Raw genomic sequence first — 26,349 nt, 5'->3', positions numbered from 1 at the left:
ACATGTGCATGCCTTGGTGCATAGGCACCCACATGTATTGTGTGCGTGTGTGTGTGTGTGTGTGTGTGTGTGTGTGTGTGTGTGTGTGTGCGCTGTGGGATGGTCTGTATGTCAAATGTGTTGCTGATTGGTCAATGAATAAATCACTGATTGGTCAGTGGCCAGGCAGGAAGTGTAGGCGGGACTAACAGAGAGGAGAATTGAGAGAGAGACACTGCCAGCCGCCATGATGAGAAACAGCATGTGAAGAAGCCACGAGCCATGTGGCTAGGTATAGATTAATAGAAATGGATTAATTTAAGCTGTAAGAACAGTTAGCAAGAAGCCTGCCACGGCCATACAGTTTGTAACCAATATAAGTCTCTGTGTTTATTTGGTTGGGTCTGAGTGGCTGTGGGACTGGCGGGTGAGAGAGATTTGTCCTGACTGTGGGTCAGGCAGGAAAACTCAAGCTACGTGTGTGTGTGTGTGTGTGTGTGTGTGTGTGTGTGTGTGTGTGTGTGTGTATTTGTGTGGAAGCCAGTGGTGAACACTGAGTGTCTTACTCAATCACCTTCCACCTTATTTTTTGAGACAGAGTCTCTCTCTGAACCTGGAGTGTGCCAATTCAGCTACACTTGCAGGTCACCAGGCTTTAGAGATCTTTAGGTCTCTACCTCCCTAGTGCTGGGACCACCCACATGCACAGACACACCCAGCCTTTTATGTGGTTGTTGGACATCAAACTTAGTTCCACGTGTTTATGTGGCAAGCACTTTACCAAATGAGCCATCTCCCCAGACCTATGAAAGTAAGTTTTTAATAAGCAACTTAACAAAACGAAAAGTATTAAATGCATGTCCATGTAATAAGCATGAAGCTTCTGCAATGTTGACCAAAGATTTGCCTTGTTTCTTTAAGATAAAAGACTGTGTGAAGAGGTTGGCAGTGTACACACAGAACGCTGGTTCTCCAGATGGGGAGCTGGTCATGTGTTAACCTGGAAGAGCATGAGACAGGGCTGCCTGCTACCTTTAAAGAGAGAAACACAAGGCTGAAAGATATGCTGAGTACTTGGTTCAGTAGTTAAGTGTATGTGCTGCTTTTCCAGAGGACCCAGGACACAGAAGGGTAACCAACTATAACTCTAGCTCCAGGGAATCCAAAGTCCTCTGCTGGCCTCTTTGGGCACCAACACACATGTGGCATACATACACAGACACATAAACTTTTTTAAAAATTATTCTTTTAAAAAGAGAATATTGCTAAAGAGACCCATACTAGAAAACTGTGGTCTCTATTGGGCAGCCAAGTAAAACACTGACAAGGTTAAAAGATATCAGACCCCATGTGTCCAAAGTGACAAAATGGTGTATGGAAATAATGTTACCCAAAATTATTATCTCTTAATGAGAACACAAAGCAGGGGTTCTCAACATGTGGGTCATGACCCCTTTGGGGGTCACATATCAGATATCCTGCATATCAGGTATTTATATTATGATATATAACAGTAGAAAAATTACAGTTATGAAGTAGCAACAAGATAATCTTAAGGTCAAGAGATCACCACAACATTGAGGAACTGTATTGAAGGGTTGCAGCATTAGGAAGGTTGAGAATCAGTGACCTAAAGAATAGTCTGAAGGGAAGGATCCCTTGGTTATTAACATGTGGAGTTAATTTTTAAAGTATCGTTTTTGCATCTGAATGAGAAATATTTTCTATGAACTTTTCATTGGCGACATGAGCTCAACTTATACATGAGTTCATGAAATCTCTCCCATCTCCAAAGAACAAGTCCATAGTAACACTGGTGAGTCCTTCCATACTAACCCCACACAACTTCCAATATCAGTCTCCACCTGTAGTAACGCTACAAAGTGACAAGCAATGTCAGCTAATATTTCAAGTCAAATAATATCAATGACATTTTAAAGTGGGGGGATGCTTCATGTGCTTTCTTAAAATATTACATGGTTCTCTGTCACAAAAGAGCAATTAATCCACGACAGGGGAAAACTTCAGATCACTATGAAAGAAAGCGATTTAGGGTCGGTGAGGTGGCTCAGTGGGAAAAGTCACTTGCTGCAGAGTCTTGACAACCTGAGTTGGATCCTGGGACCCACAGGGTGGGAGGAGAGAATCCACTTCTGCAGGCTGTCTTCCAAGCTTCACATGTGACATGTCTACACCCACACAATCACACACATAAATAAATATTACAAATACGAAATAAAATTATTTATCATAATACACCAAGTACTTCCTTTTAGATAAATTGTTACAACAGATACAGAATTAACTAACAGTTCCTGAAATGTCCTGGGGAATAAAATTCAGATTGGCATCTTGACAAGGACTTCAGCACCCAAACTCTGTTTATCTAGAACACATTTGACAGTTAAGTATTGATCTGAAATTCAATGCCTCTCCTCTTTGTCTAGCCATTTCCATTCCTCAAAGTGTCTCTGGACCTTGTCTCCATCCAGTGAAAACCCTGCTCCACATATCTGGATTGCCAAAGCTTGAGAAAGGATGTTCTCATGAGAGGAAAGTGACTGAAAAATAAACTGCAGCAGACACTAAATAAAGCTGCGCATTTCCTCTTGGCCTTTGGTCTTCATCATAATGCCTGCTTCAAGCTCACGTCTTGGAGAATAAACCTCAGCACATACTTTCCATTCATTTTATAGAATAGTATATCTCAGAAAAAGTAAAGAAATCACCCTGGAATAATCCCTAACATTTGTAATGTTGCAATTTCATATACATGACATTATGTCACCCCTCCAACCCCTCCTGAGACAACTGTGGCCTGATCCCATCTTTGTGGGGGGAACTGTTAGACCCAAGATCCTCTAGTGGAGGACTGTTAGACCCAAGAAGGTTCTAAAAGCCAGAGCAAGAGGTACACTGGACTCTGATGAGTGAGTTCTGACTTGAACTTGTGTCTCCATACTAAAACTACAAAATGGAATAAGCTCTTTATGAAGTCCCCAGTGTCTTCAGTCAATGACATTAACAAGCTAGAGTCACAAGTTCCGACTCCAGAGATAGTATACTCTGAGTGACAGATGGAGCCAACTGGCAGTATATGGTCAGAACACTGATCCGGGGAAAGGCTGTCCTTTGGAGGAGCAAGAAAGTGGCTGGGAAAGGCTGGAGAAAGGCTGATGACTTCTCTTTTGAACCAGACCATTTGCTCTACAGGGCAGGGGAATTTGAGAACAACTTCCTGGCTATATGGTAATTTGGAGAAGGTAAAAATTACAGAGATAGATAGGTTCAACCAAGTAGAAGTGATGCATGGCAGGGCAATGGATGGGGGAGGAAGAGTACCCTAAGAGAGCAGACATACACTGTTACTTCTGAGTCAGTACTCAGAGCATAGTTCCTGAATTCCAGCACCCATGCTCTTTCCACATAAAGTCACACTGGAAATGCTGTGTTAGAAGGATGTTCTGGTTATAATTCAAACCATTCTTGAAGTGGTGAGCATAACAGTAGCTGTCTAGAATTCCCACCATATTCTCTAGACAAAATTCCTATGTACCATCTCTAAACACCAAACTAAGTTTGGGCTGAGTCAGAAGTGGGATTGACAAGGTTTCCATAACTCACCAATGAAGTGATTTGGTCCCAAGGCCAGCATTTCCTCTAGCAGGACAAGCCCCCCTGGAGCCTGGAGGGGTGTCACGCTTCGTCCATCTATGAGGGAGCACTGTTGAAAGCCTGTGGCTGTGACCTTCCACAACAAGATCAGTGAAGCAGTAGCATCCTGCCAAATTCTGAAAACAAGAATTGAATCAATGCAAAGTCGCTCTTGCTAAAATTCATCTTAGAACCAATTCAGCAGATCCGAGATGAAAATACAGATGGCCTGTACAGCCACACAAAGTGTTAGGAAAGCAAAGGAGTGGTTGTATAAGCAAGCGCCCACCTTGTACACACTAAAGTAACCACACTTATCAGAAATGTCTACCACCCCCCCACACACACTTGTTCAAAGTCTACCACAAAGTGACTAGTCAGTAGTCCATCTTTTGCTAATGATAATGAATAATACAAGGCAGATTGAGTTCTTTTACAGATCAATGTAAAAAGAATCCTGCTTAAATTTATCATAGATGCATACTGTAATCCAACCCATCCTTCTGAGCTACGCTATCACAGGAAGCAGTGTGTCAGGCATTCTATCTTCCCAAGGTTTGCAGGATAAGATTCAAAGAATAGTAAATCATCTAAAGCCAGTGAACTCCTGCCAGCTCCCTCCCAGCTCCAGTCCCAGCATCTGCATCCCTGCCACCCAGTGCTCCAACACCAAAAAGCTACCTACATCTCTTCCCGGGTTTTTGCCTGGCCACCAAGCTTCATGTGCTCCTTCTCCCCATGGGAATTATGTCCCCAGCCTATGCATCACCCCTGCTATGAGACCCCAGGCTCCTTCCTATGGTGCCAGCATACCATGCCAGCAGTTGCTTTTTCTCCTTGTACTTAAGAGGACCCAGTTCCTACCTCCCTCAGTCAGCAGACCCCACATAGCTTCTCCCCCTCCACAAGCTCCCCAGTTGTGACACAGAGCTCAATAACATCTTGGTAAATGACTGGATTCATAAATAAGTGAAAGTACCATATAAGGGACTAGTAACACCCACACATGAATTTGGGGTGCCCACAGATCACATGTCATTCCTGTCTTGCTCAGCCTGGGTTATACTGTGGTTTCTGTCCATTCCTGCCACCCAAGAGAGGTCCAGAAAATGTCAGATTTGTTGAGAAGGACCATGAGAGTAGGACTACTGAGAAAGGGTATGATGGTGGACAACATGACCAACTCAAGAAAGCTGGAGGATGTCACTGCAAGAGCAGACACGTAAGCTACTTAGTAAAACAGTGATGAACTAACATGTTCACCTCAAACCAGCTCCCAACCTCCTGACTTGAAACACTTAACATGGGGTTCCCCCTGCTGGCAGAGCTGGGAGTGACCTCATACTCCACCACTGCCTATGGGAGCATTCCTGTAAGACCTTCTGTGCCTATCCAGGCTCTTCTCTGTCACAGTGACCTCACTGCTTGGGTCCCCGGGGGAGGTGGGAATGTGCAGGGTCAGTTTAGTGAAGTCCCTTCTGTAGACATTGTCAGTGAGCTCATTGTTGGGAACACCAGGCAGGCAAAGTTGGTTAGTATCCACAGGATAGGTGAATAGTGAACCAATGCATACAATGGAGAGAGTCGATGCACAGAACTAGCTGGACAAAGCCACATGTCTCCTGTCTTCTAAAGTCCCCCAGGGAACTGAGGGTAGTGGCTAGAGTAGGAAGGGTGGCAGTTAATGGCAACTAAGAAGGACAGACTCATCAGTCAGTGTGTCTGGAACACTCCCAGCTGTGTGCCCCTGGGCAGATGCCAGTCTTCCTGCGTCTGTGTAAATCACCCATACACATCAGGTGGCTGCTCAGCCACAGCTGCTTTCCTTTGTCTCTTTTTCATCTCCCAGGAGACAATGGGCAGTCGGCCACTGGACAGCTGAAGTTGAGAACCCAACGCTTTCTCTACGCTGCTTGCTTTGATAGAGAAAGTTGTGAAGCATAGATTTTTTTTTTTAATTTAGAGTAAATTACACAATTGAATTTAATGATCTATTAAAACTTTTGGCAGCAAAAGCCATCTTGGAGATGAGGGGAGAGGCTCCAAATCTTTCCTAAGGCTTCTGGGTTTCTTCTGTCAGCTCTAACTTGACTGATCCTATTTCCCACTGCGCCTGTGCAGCTGACCAGACCTCCCACCATGGTCCTCCTCACTCTTGTTTTCCGAGTGGCATTGGCCAGGTTCCTACGTGGGATTCATCAGGATTCCTACAGGATTGGCCATCGACACACCAAATGCATAGTAGACATCCCCCAGCACACTGTGCACAGTATTGACTTTAACAGGTTTGAACCAAGGAAATTCTTACTTTACGGAGGTGTTCTGTGGCACTTCAAAGGACACGAGGCGGCCACCTGCAGAGTTGTTGGAACTGGCATTCCCACAGGCAACATCAGGGACCACCTGGAAGAGAGAAGACCCATTACCCTGGGGGAACCATAGTAGGAGATAACAACATAAAGTCTAGAGCTGTGTCCCTTTTGTTTGGCTCAGTGATGACACTGTCACCTGACCATGAAGGGGACAATTGGAACCTTGGAGACTCAAAGGCAAAGGAAAGCACTGCTATTTGATTTTACAACATGCAGCCTTGCAGAGAGTGGGCTGCAAATGGGCAGGATTGTTAACAGATAAACAGATGCTTCAGTGGAGACAGCAGATGTCACTTGCTGCCCTCTTCCTTTGACAGTCAGCCACTGGCTCCTGCTCTGTGCTGACCCTATTAAAGGACAGAGGCAGGACTAGCTAAGGCCTAGCCGGAACCTTATTGCCTAGAAGCAGCAGCCTCCATCCCTGCAAAGGCCTTTCCAGGAATGGGGCTCTGTACTGAGGGTGTCAGGAGCCTAGGAGCCCTGCCTACTGACAGTGGGGGTAAGGAAGTAGCCTTTCTCTTTCCCTACACTCTTTCCATACACCACAGTGCCAGGAACTGATTCCAGGGTGGAACATACACAAGTGCTCTACCACCGAGCTGCATTCCCCAACTAGAATTTTGGGGTTTGGTGGGGTTTTTTTGTTGTTGTTTTTGTTTTGTTTTGCTTTGGTTAGTTTTGTTTTAGTTTAGTTTTGTGTTTTTTTCAAGAGTCTCACTACATAGACCCAGGCCGGCCAGAAAATATGATCTTCAAGCCTCAACCTTCTAAGTGCAGGAGTTACACCCAGCTTATATCTATATTTGTAAAGAAAGATTTTTTTAAAAAATTTATTTATTCTTGTATTTTATGTATATGAGTACACTATCTTCATGTACACAGAAGAAGGAATCTGATCCCATTATAGATGGTTGTGAACCACCATGTGGTTGCTGGGAATTGAACTCAGGACCTCTGGAAGAGCAGTCAAGAGCTCTTCACTGCTGAGCCATCTCTCCAGCCAGACTTCATTATTTTAGTGTGTTTGTGTGTGTGTGTGTGTGTGTGTGTGTGTGTGTGTGTGTGTGTGTGTGTGTATGTAAGTATAGTGCCTGAAGAGACCAGAAGAGGGAGTTAGGGCCCCTGGAGCTGAAGTAACAGGCAGTTGTGAGCCTTTTGATTTAGGTGACAGGAATTGAACTCAGGTCCTCTGGAAGAGCAGCAAGCATTCTTAACTGCAGAGCCACATTTCCAGCCTGATACCTACACTTTTAAGTTACACTGTTGTATATTACTAGTTCACATCGGTGATCAAAAGTAACTGCGGAGACTCCAAATTGGTCAAAGTGTAGAGAATAAGTACTGTTGGATGCTGGATCAAATATAAATCATCTATTTCCCCCCTTCTGAAAAAGGCCCAGGGAACACTGAAGTAGAAGGGGCGGAAGGAATGTAGGAGCCCGGCGTAAAGGTAGCTGATCTTCAGGTAGTACACAGCTGCTGTACACTTGAACTCACGGTAGCTGTGATTGCCTGTCAGAGATCTGCACAGGACCGGGCCCACCATCATCCTGTCACGGGCTGGGAGGGGCTCATGAGGTCCCACCAACCTGAAGGTTTACACACAATTAATGATGGAAGGGAGTGAGAGGGACACTTTCTTCGGTGGGGTAACCACTGGTATGGTACCCATGCTCTGATAAACAAACTCTCACCCATCCTCTTGTAGGCAACCATGATGAAAGCCCGGATCGCATTCAAAAAACAACTGAGAGTAGATGAGGGATATTTGGGATAGTGAGGGGGATTACAGGAGGGGCCAAGAGAGAGTAATGGGGGTGAATATGAGCAAAATACATGATGTGTATATATGAAAATGCCATAATAAACGTATTATTATCTACAATTACCATATGCTAATAACAACATTTTTTAAGTTAATTGCAGGATGTGATGGTGTAAGCCTGCAATCCCAGCACTTGGGAGGCTGAGGAAGACCACACAAGTCTAAAGCTAGTCTAGACCCTATAGTGAGTTCCAGGCCAGACTGAACTTTGTCTTAAGACCCCCACAGAAGAGGGAGCAAAAAGACGGTAAGAGTCAGTGACTGGAGAGGCCAGAGTGAAATAGTGTCTTCTGAGACATGACAGGACCACAACACTCATGAATTCATGGTAATTGGGTCAACAGTGTGTGGGCCTCTGATATGGCAGCCTTCTGTGAACCCCACATTGAACTAGCTCCCTAATTCCAAAATTAGGAATTGAATATAGAGATCATTCCAGGAAATAATTCAATTTATTTTTTATTGAATTCTTTTTTGCTCACAAAATCATCATATAATCTGGACTTGGGGGGGTCACATGCCCACCTGGACAGCATAGCAAGTTGGAGGTCAGCCTTAGCAACCCCGACCTTGTCTAAAATAAGGAAAGGCTGTGGGGGTGGATCAGTGCTAGAATACTTGCCTGTAAAGTTCTGGGTTCAATACCCAGTGCTAAAAAGTCATGTATACAAGTAAAAATGGATGTAAGGTTGCATACATCGTTTGCTCAGTGACTAACTTAAAGGCCTTCTCCTTTTACTGCTTATATTAAAACCACTGGAATTGTTTTGACATTTCTGGCTTCTCCGGTAAAAAATACATGCCATACAATATTCTTACCTCTACTTGATCCCATTTCATTTCTACAACTTTCTGCCCTGTTTTTGGCTGCCAGGTTGGCAGTGTCATGGTTGCCTGAGAGTGAGGCAGGATTATGTCAGGCTCCTCGGTGGCGGGGACAGGCTGAAGCTGTCTGGGTACCATGGACTCTGTCCAGCCAGAGGATGGAACACTGGGAAGTGACTGTTCACAGTTAAGACCTTCATAGCCATCATTGCAAATGCAGAGGTAGCTGTCATTGCTGCTGCTGCTGCTGCTGCTGCTGCTGCTGCTGCTGCTGCTGCAGTTACCATGGTGACAAGGGTTGCTGACACAAGGATCTGTAACAAACTGAAAGGAGACCATAAATGGGTCAATTATTCCCTCACAAGGAATGTGGTGTTGCTGATAGGAAATTAGCTCCCTGGGTTACAGCTCTTAACACTATTGCTTGTGAGCACATACTCCTTTGCAAAAGCTCATCAAAAGAAAGATGATAAAGAACAGCCTACCCCAACCCTACACACACCCTAAACCACACAGATTTCAGAAACACATCATTGAGTAGATTTTTTTAGACAAAAAATTTAAAATAAGACTCCTTATAAAGGATTTTGCCATCAGCTGCCAGTCATGACAAATGTCTTTGTGGATCTAAATTGGAATCTTTTTCACATCCTAAACCTTTGTAAGATTTCTGAATGAGAAATGATTGTCCAATTTCTGGTTTGCCTATATCTCACAACTTCTTACCTGATCTTTCGAGCAGATCTTTAAGATAGTGTTATTCAATTAATGCTTTCCAGAGCTGTCTATTCCTATGATAGTCTCTGGCTGGAAGAGAGAGTTGTGGGAGCATCAGCTGAGTTTTGTGAAATGTTTAGCCCCATACTCTGCAGGGTCATCCCAGGGAAACTGGGTCTCAGTAGATGAGAAGGATAAAGAGATGGTTCTGTCTCTTCATTGTGTCCATGTTGATCTGTCCTTCACTGCTGACCTCTGAAGAGCCATTTGTTGGTACTTGGGAACACACTACACACACTACAGAACAGTAGCCCAAGGACTGCCTGCTCCTCTAGAGTTGGTACCAGAGTTGGGGCTCATGTTCTATACTATTCAGTGACAATTTGTCCCAGTGATACAGGAAAATTCAGTCACAACTGCTAAACCCCAACTTCTCAGAGCTGATTGCAGAATAGAATACACTATAGACTCAATGGAATAGAAAGGGGACTCTCAGTTCTCTTGCTCAAATGTGTTCATACAAGTATGTGTGACCAGAATTCAGGAGGTAAAAATGGCACTCCTTATGCTAATTATGCTCATCAGACAATTTCCAATAGACTCCTTCAGGGATGGAAGAAGATTAGGGACTGAATGAAGTGAAGCTCCAAAAATACCTCATCAGTACTGCATTATCACTCAGTGGTTCCTGCTCAGAATCTCTAAGAGCCGACGGGTTATTCTCTGAAGAGGATATCAAAAGAGTCAATAATTTTAAATATTTATATTCTATAGGCACAAAGTAAAACCCACACACCATTCCAAGAAGGTGCAGCCCTCCCTAATCTGATCCCTTCCTCCCTTCAGAGTTTGCCCCTCCCACTCTTCCTTGTATCTTCTTGGTGGATTACACGCCTCTGGCTCTGAGAAGCCTCCTGCCTTGGGGCGTGGCATGCGCTGGTCCACTGCCTGGTGTCTCTTTCTCAAACTCCACAATGGCTCCCTGCTCCACCGTGTCCAGTTCTTTCCCTAGGTGAAGACTTCCCTCACTATGAAATCTAAAAGAATCCCTTTCCCTCTGTCCCAAAAAAAAAGTGGGCTCTGTGAATGAGGACCTTTCAAGTGCCCTACTTACAACTCTATTTCTAGTACATCAAGAGAGATAGCAAGGCTTTTTAAAAATGTTGAGAGGAATAAAGTGGATGGATTGGTTGCTATTTGGACAGCATGTGATGGGGGAGGGGCTACATGTTTTGTTACCATGTTGGCTCATTTCTAGTTTATTTTTAGGACGGCCCAGTGGAATGAATGTCACCTCAAGAATTAGTTGACAGGAGGAATGAAGAATTTAATTAGCTAGAACAAAGGGGACAATTACAACCATGTTTCTGAAATCAACTTTTAAATCATCCAAGGATGACCTCGTCACAAAGGAAAGATTGGATACATGCACAAAAAAAGGCAGAACTACATTTAAATCAGAAGGGATCGATACAGAAATTAATTCCAGAAGCTCCTATCAAGCAGCTGACAGAATTGCTGTCATTGAGGTGAGGACTGCCATTCTGGGGACAGAGAGACTGTGGGCCCTCTGCTCCATCATTACCACAAGCTGCTGAGACATCTCACTCTCAGAGGGACCCAGGCTCCTCACAGAGACATCAGGCACTCCTCAGTCAGCAGCCTCCAAAGAACCTTTAGGCGAATGTACCCACCCTTCCTATGGCACGAGGCCACTGGGTGTGATGCCCACCACACCCCTCACATGACCACACAGAGCTCCAGAAGAACAATGCAGGGCAGCTGTCTCATCCTTACAACCTACAACCCTGAACCTGTGTCATTGATGGGATGTGAAAGGGTTGAGGAGGAGAAAGAGCCACCACTAACAAACACCAGCACAATGCCACACCTACAGCCCAGTCAAGAATGAGTCCTGTAATTCATTTCCACAGATATGACATTAAATTACCATGCCCCAAAGTCCCTTTGGATCAAGCAAAGGGTAAGTGTTCCATTTCTTCAGACAGCAAAAATTAACAGGAACTAAATTCAGATCATGAATACCACCTCAAGTGTGTTGTTTTTGTGCATCTGTGTCCTGTGTGTGGTATGTTTGTACATGTTCATGTGCATGCACATGTGAGTGCATGTGTGTGAACATGTGTGTAGAGGCCAAAGGTCAATGTCAGGTATCTTCTTTCATTACTCTTCATTTTAGGCTCTGAGACAAGCTCTTCCACTGATCCCATGAGCTTACCAGTTTTGGCTGAACTAGCTGGCCAGAAATCTCCAGTGATCCATCCATTTGTGGCCTCTCAGTGCTGGGGTCACAGGCACAAGCCACCTGGTACAGCTTGAGGGGTTGGGATTCAAACTCAGATTATTTTGCTGGCGTGGCAAGTACTTCTCCCACTGAGCCAACTCCCCAGTCCTCAAATGCATGTTTAGAAAAAAGGAGCAGTAAGAGGACCACTCAATGGATATTGACTGGGGGCTTGCTGTGTGACTGGAACTGCACCATGTTTAGGAATCAATGCTAAAAGCACAAATAACTATCAACTCTGCCCTGCAGAGTTCATACCTAGTAACCTCGTAGGGAGAACAAGTCCCACCTGCCATCCATTGTGTATGGCCACCTTGTCTCTAAGAGGGCACATTTGTTATCTTACAATTGATGTTTGTTGATGCTAAACAAGTGACTGATTCAGAATAGAAGCCGCAGTCTTCATGGACTCTTCCCATTCTCCATGCTCTGCCTCCAGCTCTTGGGCTTCTTTATCTACCCCTTCCCTCCCTCCATTATCTCCTGGTTGTGGTTTCTGCAGCCCTCCAGGCATTCCCCTGCCTCAGATCCTTTATAACTTGTTAGTCCTCAGCACAGAAAGCCTTGATTCTTGTGGCTGCTCTGAGCTTCCTGTAAATCTTGGTTCAGTTACTATCTTCTGATACGGATGTCCCCAAGCATCCTCATTAATAGGGCAGTCTCCACCCCTTGTCACAGTGACTCCTCCTCTCCTCCTTTATTTTCCCCAAAATGTCTGGCATCTTCTAACATATTTAAAAAACAGTTTATTTACTTTCTGTCTTCCTCTATTATAATGTAAGCCTGTGAGGTCAGGTTCTTTTCCTGACCTTTCGTTCACTTGAATGTCCCCAGCCCCAATGCCTGGCACCTAGCAGCTGCAGAGAATTAGGGATAGGTAGCTGCTCACAGTGGTGCTTGCCTATAACTCCTCTCATAGATCAAAATAATCTAACATTGTATTACATTAGCCATAAAAACTTGAAACATTTTTTTCACTTATTTATTGTGTGGTGGGGGAAGAGGGACATCCATGCATGTATGTCATGGAACATGTATGGAAGTCAGAGGATAGCCTGCAGAAGTTGGTTCTCTGCTTATACCAGGGATCAGACTCAGGTCATCGGACTTGCTAACAAGTATATTTACCCTCCAAGCCATCTCACTGGCCCCTATGTCATTTTAAGTTGCAATGTATAATACAAGTGCCCCAAACAATCGTGCACAGTTCAGTGTGTGTCATCAAACAAGTGTCTATGTAACCACCACCAAAGCCAAGAGCAAGAATAACTTTTCCCAGTCCCTTCCTGGTCCCCATTTTGCCTGTTCTCCAAAGGTAACCACTGTTACGATGCCCACTATGGCTGAGTTGTGCTATTTGTGTCTTTTACATAAATAGAAAAACACTCTATGTAAAGAATTTATTCAAATGGTTACACAGTTCCTTTTCATGGCTATCTAGCATTTTGATATGGGTATACTAAAATTTGTTTATGTATCACATTCTTCACAGACACAGTGGTGGTTTCCTCCTTTTGGCTGTGGCAGGCAGTGCTGCCATGAGTGTTTTTTTATGTCTGCTAGTGTTTGTGTTTGTATTGGGTAGTAGAATTGGATCCCTGTACATTCATTTGACCTGGGTAATAATCCCTAAAGCCACCCAACGTGTTCTGAACAGTATCCCTCCCACCAAGCTGTGGCCTCCTCCGTCCTTGGCATTGCTGGTCACTATAGTGAAAAACAATGGCCTTCCATCGTGATTTAGTTTATGTTTCCCTAACGACAGAGTTGAGCAACTTTTCATATACTTATTGGCCGTTTGCCTATAACCTTTGAGAAGAAAACAGTACACATCTCTTACCTATTCTGCGGCCTCATCTCCCCCTCCAGCTTTTTTAGTGAGCAGCATTCTTTGTGCTGGAGGTGAGCCTTTTGCTGGTTACATATTTACAAATATCTTCACCCATTTTCCGATTTGCCTTTCTGCCCTATCACTGGTGTGTCTGAATGAAAATAAGCTCACAATTTTGTTGCCTGTAATTTGTTAGCATTCTTATACTTGGTGTTCTGCATGTCTCTTTTCTCTAATATTTGGTTACTGTCTGTCAGGAGTATATTCTTGCCTGTTGTCTTTTTGAAGCTTAATTTTTTTGTTCTTTATATGCATAAACAGTTATTATTATTTCTCTTTATGCATAAAATGTCATTTCCCCACATCAATATCTACTTATTAAGAACACCATATTTTTAAAATCTCATTCTGTCCCATCAAGTATGGGACAGAATCTATGGAAACTTGATTTGTTTCTGAGTTTTGTTTACTTTTTTTACTGGCCTATTTGCTCATCTTTATGCCAATATCACACTGTTATATGTATATAGCTTTAAAATAATTTTGGGGCTAGAGAGGTAGCTCAGTGATTAAGAGCACGGGCTGCTCTTGCAGAGAACTGGGGTTTGATTCCTAGAACCCACATGGCAGCTTACAGCTATCTGTAACTCCAGTCCCAGGGGATCTGATGCCCTTTTCTGACCTCCTCAGGCATCAGGCACACACCTGGTAGATGAGCATAATATACAGGCAAAACACTCATACACATATAATAAATAAATAAATCTATATTTTTTAATACATAATGTCTTATAGATGAAGACTTTTTACAAATGTAGTCAAGAGTTTGACCCATTTTATACAACAGCAGGCTTTGTTGCAATTACACTGAATCTGTGGATTGTTTTGGTAGAGAATTTGAATTTCTGTAATACTGTTTTGTGATCTATGGCTAGCAGCTCCCTCAATTTGTGCATTTTTTTCCAATTCTCTCAATATCATTTTGCAATTTGAAAATTCTCTTTGCTGAGGCCACATACTTCTTTCATTTGAGCTATCCCAAGCATCTGATTTGAGGATATAAATAGTACCTTTTAAAATTATTGTTTGTGACTAGTACATTGAAGTTCAATTGACTTATTGGATTTTTTGTTCTTTTAGAAAATATTTTATGCCAGGTGTGTGTAAAGAGATCACAGAGGGCTAGGAAGCAGTGGCACATGCTTTTAATCTCAGCACTCAGGAGGCAGAGCCAGGAGGATCTCTGTGAGTTCGAGGTCAGCCTGGTCTACAGAGCGAGATCCAGGACAGGCACCCAAACAACACAGAGACACAGAGAAATCCTGTCTCAAAAAAAAAAAACAAAAACAAAAGAGAGAGAGAAAGAGAGAGAGAGAGAGAGAGAGAGAGAGAGAGAGAGAAAGAGAGAGAGAGAGAGAGAGAGAGAGAGAGATCACAGAGGGCCAAAGAAGAGTGGTTAGAGGACAGAAGCCGATGAAGGACTCCTGAAGAGAGTCAAGCACACAGACCCAAAGGCTGGAAGAGAGTGGTTTCTTAGGACAAATGTGTGTCATTCTGTGTCATTGGAGAATAGGCTGCATGGCAGAGAATTCTAGAATTTGCCAAAAAAGATAAGAATTGGAGGTAGAAAATGGTTTATGCTCTTGCACAGGGCCTGAGTCCAATTCCCAGCACCCAGGACTGGGGAGGTCACAATCACCAGTAACTAACTCCATGAAATCAAATGCCCTCTTCTGGCCTCTTCAGGCACTGCATTCACACACACACACACACACACACACACACACACACACACACACACACACAATTTTTTTTAACTCAAAAATAAAGATGAAGATCCATTTGTGGTATGCAATGCTGAGGACCTTGGCTTTGACTCTGAAGGCAAATCAATAAGCAGGGATGTGGCAGGTGAAACCCAGACCTCAGGGAAACACTCTTGGTCTGCAATGAGGAGATGTATTCAAGGGGTCAACCTGAAGAGACCAGGAAGAATTAGATCCACTGCAGTCATGGGGGAAGAAGTGATAGGGCATCTCAAGGCTGGATCCACATCAGTGGGACATAGATTGAGGAGTCAGCAGAGAGAGACTCGCTGATTAAACATGGTTTGGCCCAGAAAGCTATTTAGGAATCTTGGGGACAGCATGAGGCAAGGTCCTGAAGTGGTTGTAAACACAGACCTATGGTCAGTAGAGAGAAATGAGTCAGCTCTTCTGCAGTCACCAGAACATGAGGTAACTGAAGGAAGAGTCGGCAGGCTGGCGGGTCAGTGAGAGGGGAAGGGGGAACATTAGCATGGAGGAGGATCAGGAGCAAGCGTGGAAGTGAACATGCACTAGGGTCCATAACACTCCCTCGCTTGCTTCTAAAAGCATCATGAAACAGACACTGTCTTCTTTCTCCAGAGGGGGCTCAGGTCAGAAAGCACTGCCACTGTTATCTGAGCCCAAGACTGGGCAGTTTCCAAACCCATCCCTTTTCTGTATTCTGCACGGCCACTTTCTCTCATCACATTGATCTGTGATTTTGGAAGGTGACTGTGCCTAACTGCCTTAGGGTACCAAAAAGCAAGTCACATAACTGATGGGCAGTGAACCATAGATTTGGCAATGGTTACCTGTATTAACTTGAAGGGTCAAATGCTACTTTCTCACAGAGTCAGAAGATGCTCAGGACACAATGGAAGAGGGAGAACTGGTCTACCCTAAGTCCTGGGCAACCCATTATCCTTTTAATAACTCTGATTGGAGCACACTCAGTTCAGCAAGAGGAACACCCCAGTTTGTTGAAAGGTTCCACATGGAATGTGAGGGGCTGGTGACCAGTTCTGGGAAATGAAGCTCTCTGGAGTACAGAAGCCAGAGAGATAGTGGAAAAGCTATCCTCAACCAAGCAATCTTCATGCAAATGTGACTTCAGAAATAGCCATTCTGAGCCACGTGATACCCAAGTTTCAGGAATGTGTTCAAGAGAAGTACAAAGAATATACACACATGGAACTAATTCTCATATAAAAAGGAGGGAGTAGAGTACACCAAAGTTGGACCCCATTGCAAAGAGGGCCAAGGATGGAAGGGCCTGGGGGGCGGGGGGACTGAGAGTGATGACAGAGAGGGTTCCCTCATCCTGAGAAGACCAGATCTTCAGGCTTCATAGCTTGGGCTTAAATCATCATCATCATCATCATCATCATCATCATCATCATCATCATTGCTGTTGTTATTATTATACTCATCATTATCACGTAAGTTCTTGATGTGTATGCATGACTGCAACTGTCACAGCTTATATGTGGAAGTCAAAGAACAGTTCTGTGGACTTAGTTCTGACTTAGCCCTACCTTTATTCTAGGGATTTAACTTAGGTTGCAAGTCCTGCATGGCAAGTGTCTTTACCTGCTGAGCCATCTCAATGTCACCTGGTTCATTTACTTCTTAAATAGATATAGATAACAAATAACACTAATGTGCAGTCATGAGGAGCTGGAAAAGCAAGTATGTAGAAGGCTCTCAATAAATATTTATTTATAAATAAAGAAGAGATTGCATTCCGTTTATCAGGACTTTGGGGCTATTCTTCACTAGGAACATTTTCCACCAGTGAGGATGTTTTCTCACACCTGCTAGAAAAGTTATGAGAAGACTAAGGTATCATGAGACTAGGAAGTAGTGCAGAACTCAGGGTCACCTTGGAAAAAGGCTTTTAAGCTGTGAAGTGACAAGGTTGCTGTATGCCTGACTGGTGCGAGGATTCTGATGTGTTTTCTTCTCTGCAGGCACGCAAAATTTCCTCTGCTCTCTTTTCGGTGCCTCTAACCTGAAATGGAAACAGCTGTTCTCATTTGTAGAGCCATCTGCTCCCAGGGGCTCAACCAGAATGGTGGCTCTATAGACAAACTGAAAGTCTCCACACTGTCTAACCCCATTTATCTGGAGATGGGTCTTCTATGTACAGAGGGCCTCATACAGGCAGCTTCACTAAGCAAAGAACTGAAAAGGAAAGAAGGAAATGTCAAGTCATTAAAGGAGCAGACCCTGGATCTTCAGCAGCAACTGTTTTAAATCCATCAAAGCCAGAGATGCCCAATGACATGCATGTTCAGATCAGCCATCTTGCTGATTGGTGGGAAAGAAATCTGATATTGGATTTTGGAGGGGGGACACTGAAGGGGGCACTTTAAATCATTTAAAGGCAGAACAAACAGAGAAAATTTAGTAAAAGTACATTAAAATGGGGCTCAAAGTAGACGAGCTCATCCAGAAAAGTCCTGCCAACTAGAAATAGCCGTGTGCTATGGAGACAGGAAACATGGATGGCCACCAACAGAGAGGAGTCTGCAGGCTAAAAGTCAAGCCAGGGAGTGAAAGGACAAGGCAGAAAGATGTTGTCACCTTGACTTTGCAGACCTGTGAACACAGGATGGATGGCCCTCTGAAGAGGCAGAGGAGAAAATGTCCCACTTGTTCTTCAAGATCTGTCTTCTGAGGCACAGAGAGTTGCCTCCACCATGACCAGCAGCTAATGCTCACATCAGAAGAGATGGCACCTGTCAAATAAAATCTGCAGAAGTATGCAGCAGACGCACAGAGTTCCAAAGACAATCTACAACACTGATCATTCAAATCATCTCTTTTAAAAGGCAAATAGTTAGCACTTGCAATTAAGGCATAAAATTAGAAAGTTAGAAAATCCCACTGGGAAAATCATCAGTAAAGCATGGCCATATGGAATCAAAGGGTTTTCTCAGTGAACTCATTTCCAAGCCCAGAACCTCTTCTGAATTGCTTTGAGAATGTTGATGACACCAATTTGATTCCCTAATGCTTGCCAACTGAGCCTGCAAAAATCATTAGTGGACAGAGATCGTGGTACTATGACTTGCTTTGGCTCTGAAAACAATATAGACCTCCATAAAATAAAACCTTATTGATGGAAATTTCACTATTTGGCACTTCTATAATAAAAGATTGATGGTCAGATCCATCTTGGTTTTAAAATATGCTTTTAAAATAAAACCAAATCAAAGATGCTTTAATTCAGGGTGAGTTTGAATGGGGCACAGGGGAGAAAGAGATCCTCAAGTTTCAAAGCAAGAGAATTCAGAACCAGAGCAGTCAGCACAAGAGGACACTGCACTGACCACAGAGATAACAGACTTAGAAATAAGGCCTGGATTTGAGAGCAAGAAGTCACACAGAGAAGACGGGATGCGATGATGTAAATCCTCCCAGGGCCTCCCTGACAACTTAGAAAAGAGGATAGAATGGAACTAGATAAATCAACAAATCGGCCTACAGAAAAGACAGAAAATCTAGCATCCCAACTTCTTCAGATGAATGAGTTTCTCATGGGTGATCAAAGTCTCCCTTACCAGTGTCCCATGTGTCTATCAACATTTCCTTGATGTTATAAATCAAGAAATTAACATAAAAATCTACTAGGAATGATAGAGTGACAGTTTTCACAGTGCGGAACACAGGAAATCATAAACATTCATGTGCACACACCAACACTTACAATGAGCTCACAATACAAAACTGTAAACCACACAAGGAAAAAGATTACAATGCAACCCAACACCAGCATGTGCAATCAACAAAATCCCTTCCTCTACTACACAAACACACACCCATGCATTTTAAGATAAACACTTGCTTAAAATCTATCTGAAAAGTTCATGGTTGCCTGCTTAGTTTCTTTGATTAACTGACTTGATTAACTGTCCAGGTTCCTTTAATGAGAAGACTCCTACCAAAGAATATTAATAGCTAAGGTTTCCGAATGCTTACATTATGCCTGGCACCGTTTTCAATGCCTTCCCTGTATATGCCCATTTAATCTTCACTGCAGCCCAATGAGGCAGATACCATTGTCTGTGTATTCTATCTGAGGCTTTCAGACTGAGTAGAGTAAGTTACCATGGCTGCTCAGCTGGCAACATGATGAGAATTCAAATCAAGGCAAAACAATACAATTCTACCCAAAATCCCACTTGCTATCTACTTTTCTAATTTGTCAAGTTGTCCCAGAATTCATGAGAGGTGAAAGTATTGCCAAGATAATTTGACAAATAGAGACATTTTATCCGACAGTGTTTGGAAAATGTTACATGATAGCTATGACATGACAATAGCAATGGGGAAGTCAGCTAAACAAACACAGCAGAAGGGAAAGCATTGAGACTGACCATCTACTGAAAGTAACACTACTGAAAGTAACACAAGAAGACACCAAAATTAGCAAGGGACAGGGGTTGGAGAATTTCTGAGGTTAAGAACACTTCTGCTTTTCCAGAGGACCCAAGTTCACCTCCCAACACCTACATGTTGGCTCATAATCATCTGTAACTCCAGTCCCAAGGGAATCCAACACCCTCTTCTGGCCTCCAAAGGCAATGGGCAAACTCACGATTCACAGACATACATGGAGCAAAACACTCATATGCATAAAATTAAATTTAAAAATTAATTTAAAATAGCATGGGACTGAGAAACATTATAATAAGTGGCTTACAAAACTTGCCATCCCTGTGGCTGACATACAACTCTCATTCATTCCATACGTGTGTATACACACACTCATGTGTAAACAAAGGGAAAGAGAGTTGAATTCTGCATCCAAATGTTAATATACAATCTCAAAACATTTAAATCAGGGGCTGGCAAACTGCAGCTCCTCAATGAGGCAAGAGGAAGTCTTGGAAGTCTTTACCCTATCTTCTTCCATAGATTTATATCACTCATTCAAATGGTTGGCTAAAAATATTCAGAACATGAATTTTATCTTGGAAGGAATTTCATGAAGGAAGTCAATCCACCCTGTAAGAACAATAATAGGATTTCAATAATCATGTGATTTCATAGGTGATTTTTTTAATATCATGTATGCCTCTAGCTCAGTAGAAAGTGAAATATTAAAAGTGCTCTGCTACCATGTTTTGATGATGAAAAGTTCTTAGACTTGGGGATGAGCACACCCAATAAACTCACATCCAAGTTCTGAAAATAAACATGAAAGACAAGTACACTTTATTGGTGGGGACTGTGGATAACACAGAAAAGGCAGTGTTTTTGGTCACTGTGTCAGGCTGCAGAAATCAAAAGCAATAGTCCAACCTCTAGGTCAATAGGCACTAAAGAAGAGAACAGCTTCTGAGATACAGATCCTCTTGGAATTCAGGAAAACACACATCCTGTGTTCTAAGTACGATCAACATTCAGACACACACATCTGTCATTTTACATCACCCAGAAGGAATCTGAGAACTGACCGAGAATCATGGAAGACACCCTGCACGGATCTGCCTTTGTGATGGACTGACCACAAACATTAGCAGATCTCTTCTTGACCACCAAGTTCCTGGAAGATACCTCCAAGAACTGGTGAGTCTTTTCTCAGTACTGTGTTCCCTTGGGCAAAAGCAAATCGAGTTCCATAACCTGTCAAGTGGCCAGGATGACACATGCATGCTTCTATCCACAGTTCCCACATTGTAAGTCAAATATGATGGTGTCACAGGGTCACATCGAAGGCACTAGGGTCCCCATGGATGACACGTATTCTACATTTTCAGGAGAAACACAAGGTATGTAGTCTTGATCAGATGTCACACAAACTGCTCATAAAATGTGTTACTTTCTAAATAATTCCCACCAAAAAAAACCCACTCTGTTGCTTAAAATTACAGAAATTTTAACAATTTAGAAGCTCAACTGCCCAGCAGCCCTTCTAAGAGAGATGAAGGTTGACATTTTGAAGGGCCAGAAGGGCAACCACATAGAGAATAAAGAGTACTGAAACCAAGTAGGTAATGCACAGTAAACCATTGACATGGCCATCTTCACAGCCTCACCTTCAAGCAGTGACTCTCAACCTTCCTAATGCTGCAACTCTTTAATAGAGTTCCTCATGTTGTGGTGACCCCCCCCCCACACCATTAAATTATTTTTGTTCCTACTGTTATAATCATAATATCTGATATGCCGGATATCTGATATACAACCCCTGTGGTGGTCACAACCCACAAGTTGAGAACCACTGCAAGGGACAGTTGCCCTCCACTGTACCCCAAGTCAGATTCTACCCTCATCTCATGAAGAAAGTCCTGAGGGGTTTTGTGAGTGCTTAGGCTCTTGATAAGTAAAACACGGCTTCCTAAACCTGTCTCTATCAACCTTTCCCTGAGACACACACAGGGGGAGTCATGAAGAACACAGGTTGCCTGTGTAAATTCTCTTCCTGTCTGAGTCTGTTGAAACTCTCTTCTTTAGTATGCAGGCAAGGATTTGTGATGACTAATTGTGATTTGCATCTTCATCTGATTGAGAAGCACCCAGGGGATTGTTAAAAACACCACTAGGAAACTGGAGAGATGGCTCAGCAGCTAAGAGCATCTGGATGCTCTTGCAGAGGACCCAGACTTGGTTCCTAGCACCCATGTTAGGCAGCTCTCAAGTGACTATAACTCTAGTTTCAGGAGATCTGATACCTTCTTCTGGCCTCTGGAGGAACCTGCAGCTATGTGATACACATACATCTACTCAGGGGTGCACCCACAAACAAACACATATTTTTAAATAAAAAGGAAAAGAACACCACTGGATGCATCTGTGAAGGTATTTCCAAAGCAGTAAGGAAGTAACACATGCCCTCAGTGTGGACCAGACCATCCCATAGGCCAGGGCCCCAAATGGAGTGAGGAAGAAACAGAAGAAAGCCCAGAGAGCAAGCATTCTCTCTCTCCATTTTCCTGCTGTCCCCCTTTCTCTCCCCCTCCTCCTCCTACCCTCTTCCAAATATTGGCCTCTTAATATTGAACTCCCTGGCCTCCAGAATCATTAGAAATAAATTTCTATTCTATGAATTACCCAGTCTGTACTGTACTTCTGTAACAGCTCAACATGGACATTCTTCACATCCATAGTCTGTCACTTTCTGATCTCCTACCACTCTTGGGTTCTGGAAGCTCACCAAACACCATGTGGATATTTCGGGTAGTCATTGAAATCTGAAGACAATGGCTCTGGAGTCCAGCACAGCTTGGATCAAGTCCCAGTACAGCAGGTCATACCTCTTTATCCTTGAGTAGAGGAACCACTTGACTTCCCGGATTCCTTATTTGAAATGAGGATGATACTGTCTATGAGGTTCTGCTAAGAGGACTCTTGGACTCACATTCAGAATTCTCACCAACACAGTTGAGGACTACGGTTGCCCACTTACCATATCAAGTGATCAGGTTAATAGAACCCCAGCTACATCTGTGGTCGGGGATCAGCCTTTACCAGCATTCCTGATGAACTAGGAAACCTTGAGGAAATGTATCCCAGCACTGATAGGAAAGTATCTGACAGAGCTGTCTGCAGACAGCAGGGACTCCGCTTTGGTCAAGGAGAACAGTTCTAGGTATAAACCATCAGCCGACATCAGACTCCGGCAGAGCCATCTGTCCACAGGGATGTCTGCTGAGAGAGCAGGCCCTCTGAAGGTCACAGCACAGTGGCTCCAGCAACCTAGCTATGGATCCAGAACTGAGAGAAACATTACAGATTCATTGTCTTTTGTACTTTGCCAGAATGGCCAGGATATGGATGCCACCAAATCCTTCACTCCAATTTAACCTTGACCAGTATTGGGCACTGGCAATGTTACACTGGTTATCTTTAGTCTTCAGTTCTTACCTCTGTACCTTGTGAACAATCTATGAAGGACTATGGTCATTGATTTTTCAATGTCATATCTATGGCCATATGTAGGGGGAAAGAAATACATTAATAAAAACCTTAAAGTGACTCGAGCTGTCTTACTATGTCTATAAAACAGGAAATTACTCCAATATATCAAAATTATTTTAGACTAAAACACATGTTTTTTATAATCAAAGCAAATGTACAAGTGACTTGCTAAAAGGAAACAATGGCCTGGCTCTATTTAAAATCCAATCACATTCCTGATCTCATTAAAATATTTGCATTGCAAAGCATCTACCATGAGATACAGTTATCAGAATCTCTGATGTTTCCAATTCTTCAGGGAAGATTTTCATCCAGCAAAGCCATTTAAAAAATCTAATTTTGCTGAATACAATGTAGATTAATTACTGGTTCATTCTATAAATATCATTTCTAAAAACAGAATTTTTGCTGGTAAAGAAATAAAATACAAACAGCTTGACCAATTACTACCCTAGCATTTTCATCGGTTGCTAATCAATGCCTGCTATTACAAAAAAAAAATCAAACATTCTAGGATACAACTACAGCATTCACCTAAATTATAGTCACATCAAACCCAGTTTATAAGTTGTGACACAGTCTACATATTGTGTAGAAAATGAAACTGGGCCAGGCAGTGATGGCACACGCCTTTAATCCCAGCACTTGGGAGGCAGAGGAAGGCAGATCTTTGTGAGTTCGAGGCCAGCCTGGTCTAAAGAGCGAGATCCAGGAAAAGCACAAAACTACACAGAGAAACCCTGTCTTGGGGGAAAAAAAGAAAGAAAATGAAACTGGAGAGAAACTCAAAGCGATTCCACTAAAATTAGGAACAAGACAAGGCTGTCTATTCTCCCCATATCTATTCAATATAGTACTTGAAGTCCTAGCTAGAGCAACAAGACAACAAAAAGAGATCAAGGAGATACAAATTGGAAAGGAAAAAGCCAAACTTTCGCTATTTGCAGATGATATGATAGTATACATAAATGACCCCAAAAATTCTACCAGGGAACTCCTACAGCTGATAAATGCCTTCAGTAATGTTGCAGGATACAAGATTAACTAAAAAAAATTCTGTCAAATGGGAAGCCATTTATCACAGAATATTTGGTGTTATACAGCTTTAATATTCAGCTGCTCCTTGTTATGAATTTCTTGTGCTCATAATTCCCATAGAATGTGTAAGTGTGAGCATCCTGCTCGGACCAGTCCTTGGATAAGGTCACCTAGGTAGGGCCTTCTGCCTCTGAACTCCCTGCTCCCTTTTTAGCATTTGAATTGAGTATCTGCCTTTTGCGAATATCCCCTTTTAACTACATCCAAAGATAGGGCCAGCTCCAAACAAAGTATTGAAGGAACAGAATAGCTACCAGACCACCTGCTAGGCGCCTGAAGCCCCTGAACTAAGGTAAAATGTCCTTTGGGAGGCAACCTGGCTCCTAGATGCATAGCTTTGTTTCTTGTGCAAATGAAGCTCAGACCATCCCCTTCCTTCAGGCCTAGGGGCATGCAGAGAAATTGGCTGAAGACAATAGGGCTTTTTACATAACCAGGTGCAGTAAGGACTGGAGCAGAATTCCAGAGGCAGACACAGAACCACGTGGCCAAAGAAAAGAGAGGAAGACAGAGATTCTGTAAGTAGTAAGGCAGAATGGCTCAAACTGAGGAGTAAGGAGCAAGGAAAAGTTTCTTGTAGATTGTAGGTGAATCAGATCAGGAGAGGAGAAGAGGAAGAAAAGATGGAGGATGAAGGAACAGGGGACGAAAATGAGATCAAAAGCATAATGTTGGGGACCGACTCCGGACAGCTGTGTCCTGGACTTTGTCAAGCCTTGACAGGAGGTTCCTGGCCTAACTGCAGGATATACGATTAGATAAACTTTCTGGAGCCTGTCGGCCAGCTGCAGGGGGCCTGGGATCAAAGCGACCTCGCCCTGACACTCCCTTAGGAATTTTCCATTCTTCTCTCCTTTTGCTTCCCCTGCTCCCCCTCCCTGCCTGAAGCCCTGCTTATAAGCCTCAACACCCAGTCAATAAACGAGACCTCGATGCGACTCAGACTGACTCTGTCTTCCTTTATGCGCCTGGTCTCCTTTCTCTCTCTCCCCCATTGATCTTTCAGGAGGTGCCTCCTCGGGTCTCATCAAATAACCTGGCCCGCGGGATGGGTCAGCATAAGTGCTTAGTTATGACCAGGGCTGTGAGGGGACAGAAAAAGTAGGTACAGAGAGGAACTGAGAGTCAGGACGGAAGTGAAGCTGTATAGATGAGTAGTATACCACGATTCCTTTCCCTCAGATACCCCACGCCTGACATAGTGTCTTCCCCAGGACTCTGGGGGAATTTTCTCAGGGCTGGAACTTGGGAAAATTCTGTTAATCACCCTTTACAATAGCCACAAATAATATAAAATACCTTGGGGTAACTCTAACTAAGCAAGTAAAAGACCTGAATGGCAAGAACTTTAAGTCTCTGAAGAAAGAAGTTTAAGAAGATATCAGAAAATGGAAAGATCTCTCATGCTCATGGATAGGTAGGATTAACATAGTAAAAATGGCAATTGTTATGCCCAGATCAAGGGGACCCCCAAAAGACCACCACAGAGACCGAATCCCGCATGTAAAAGCAAAGAGCCTTTATTTCAAGCTCTGGAGCTTGATCCCTCTGTCTGTCTGACACAGCAGTGAGAGCAGAGAGCCCTGAGCTCAGGTGGGGCAGAGTTTTTAATCACAGCAGAAGTTGGGGTGAGGGGATTTTCAGGGTCCAGGACCTTGATTGGCTGACAATTGTCTAGGGGTATCTATAAAACAAAAAATAGGTATGTGCTAGACTCAAGGGCATCTGGCCACCTTATCTAATGGTTGGAATGTTTGGGATGTCAGGTACTTCCTCATCCCTGGGTGGATCCCTGGGTGTTATCAGCTTAAGGCTTTTCCTGGATCTGGGTGTTGCCTGCCAGTAAGCCTGTCACAGAAGCTGTGTCTAGGCCCCTAAGCCTGTCATGGCTGCTGTGTGGTCAAGCTATTTTGGGGCCCCTTCACAGCAATCTTACCAAAAGCAATCTACAGATTCAGTGCAATCTCCATCAAAATCCCAACAGAATTCCTCACAGACCTCAAAAG

The 26,349-nt window shown here is 43.3% G+C and overlaps 1 protein-coding gene across 1 annotated transcript in view; it reads right to left on the bottom strand.

The window, feature by feature from the left end:
- The window catches only part of Dner (delta/notch like EGF repeat containing), a 320,292-nt gene that overhangs the window by 190,331 nt on the left and 103,612 nt on the right, over positions 1 to 26,349 (bottom strand). The window contains exons 2-4 of the mRNA XM_052750585.1: positions 8,650 to 8,979; positions 5,942 to 6,036; positions 3,604 to 3,770 (exon numbers count right to left, since the gene is read on the bottom strand). Coding sequence (XP_052606545.1) covers positions 3,604 to 3,770; positions 5,942 to 6,036; positions 8,650 to 8,979 — 592 coding nt within the window. The remainder of the gene's footprint in view (positions 1 to 3,603; positions 3,771 to 5,941; positions 6,037 to 8,649; positions 8,980 to 26,349) is intronic.

Source organism: Peromyscus californicus, unplaced genomic scaffold (genome assembly GCF_007827085.1).
Source record: "Peromyscus californicus insignis strain IS unplaced genomic scaffold, ASM782708v3 Scaffold_21__1_contigs__length_65335640, whole genome shotgun sequence".
Taxonomy (NCBI): domain Eukaryota; kingdom Metazoa; phylum Chordata; class Mammalia; order Rodentia; family Cricetidae; genus Peromyscus; species Peromyscus californicus.
The sequence above is the reverse complement of the archived record's forward strand: the minus strand, read 5'-3'. Positions and strand labels throughout refer to the sequence as shown.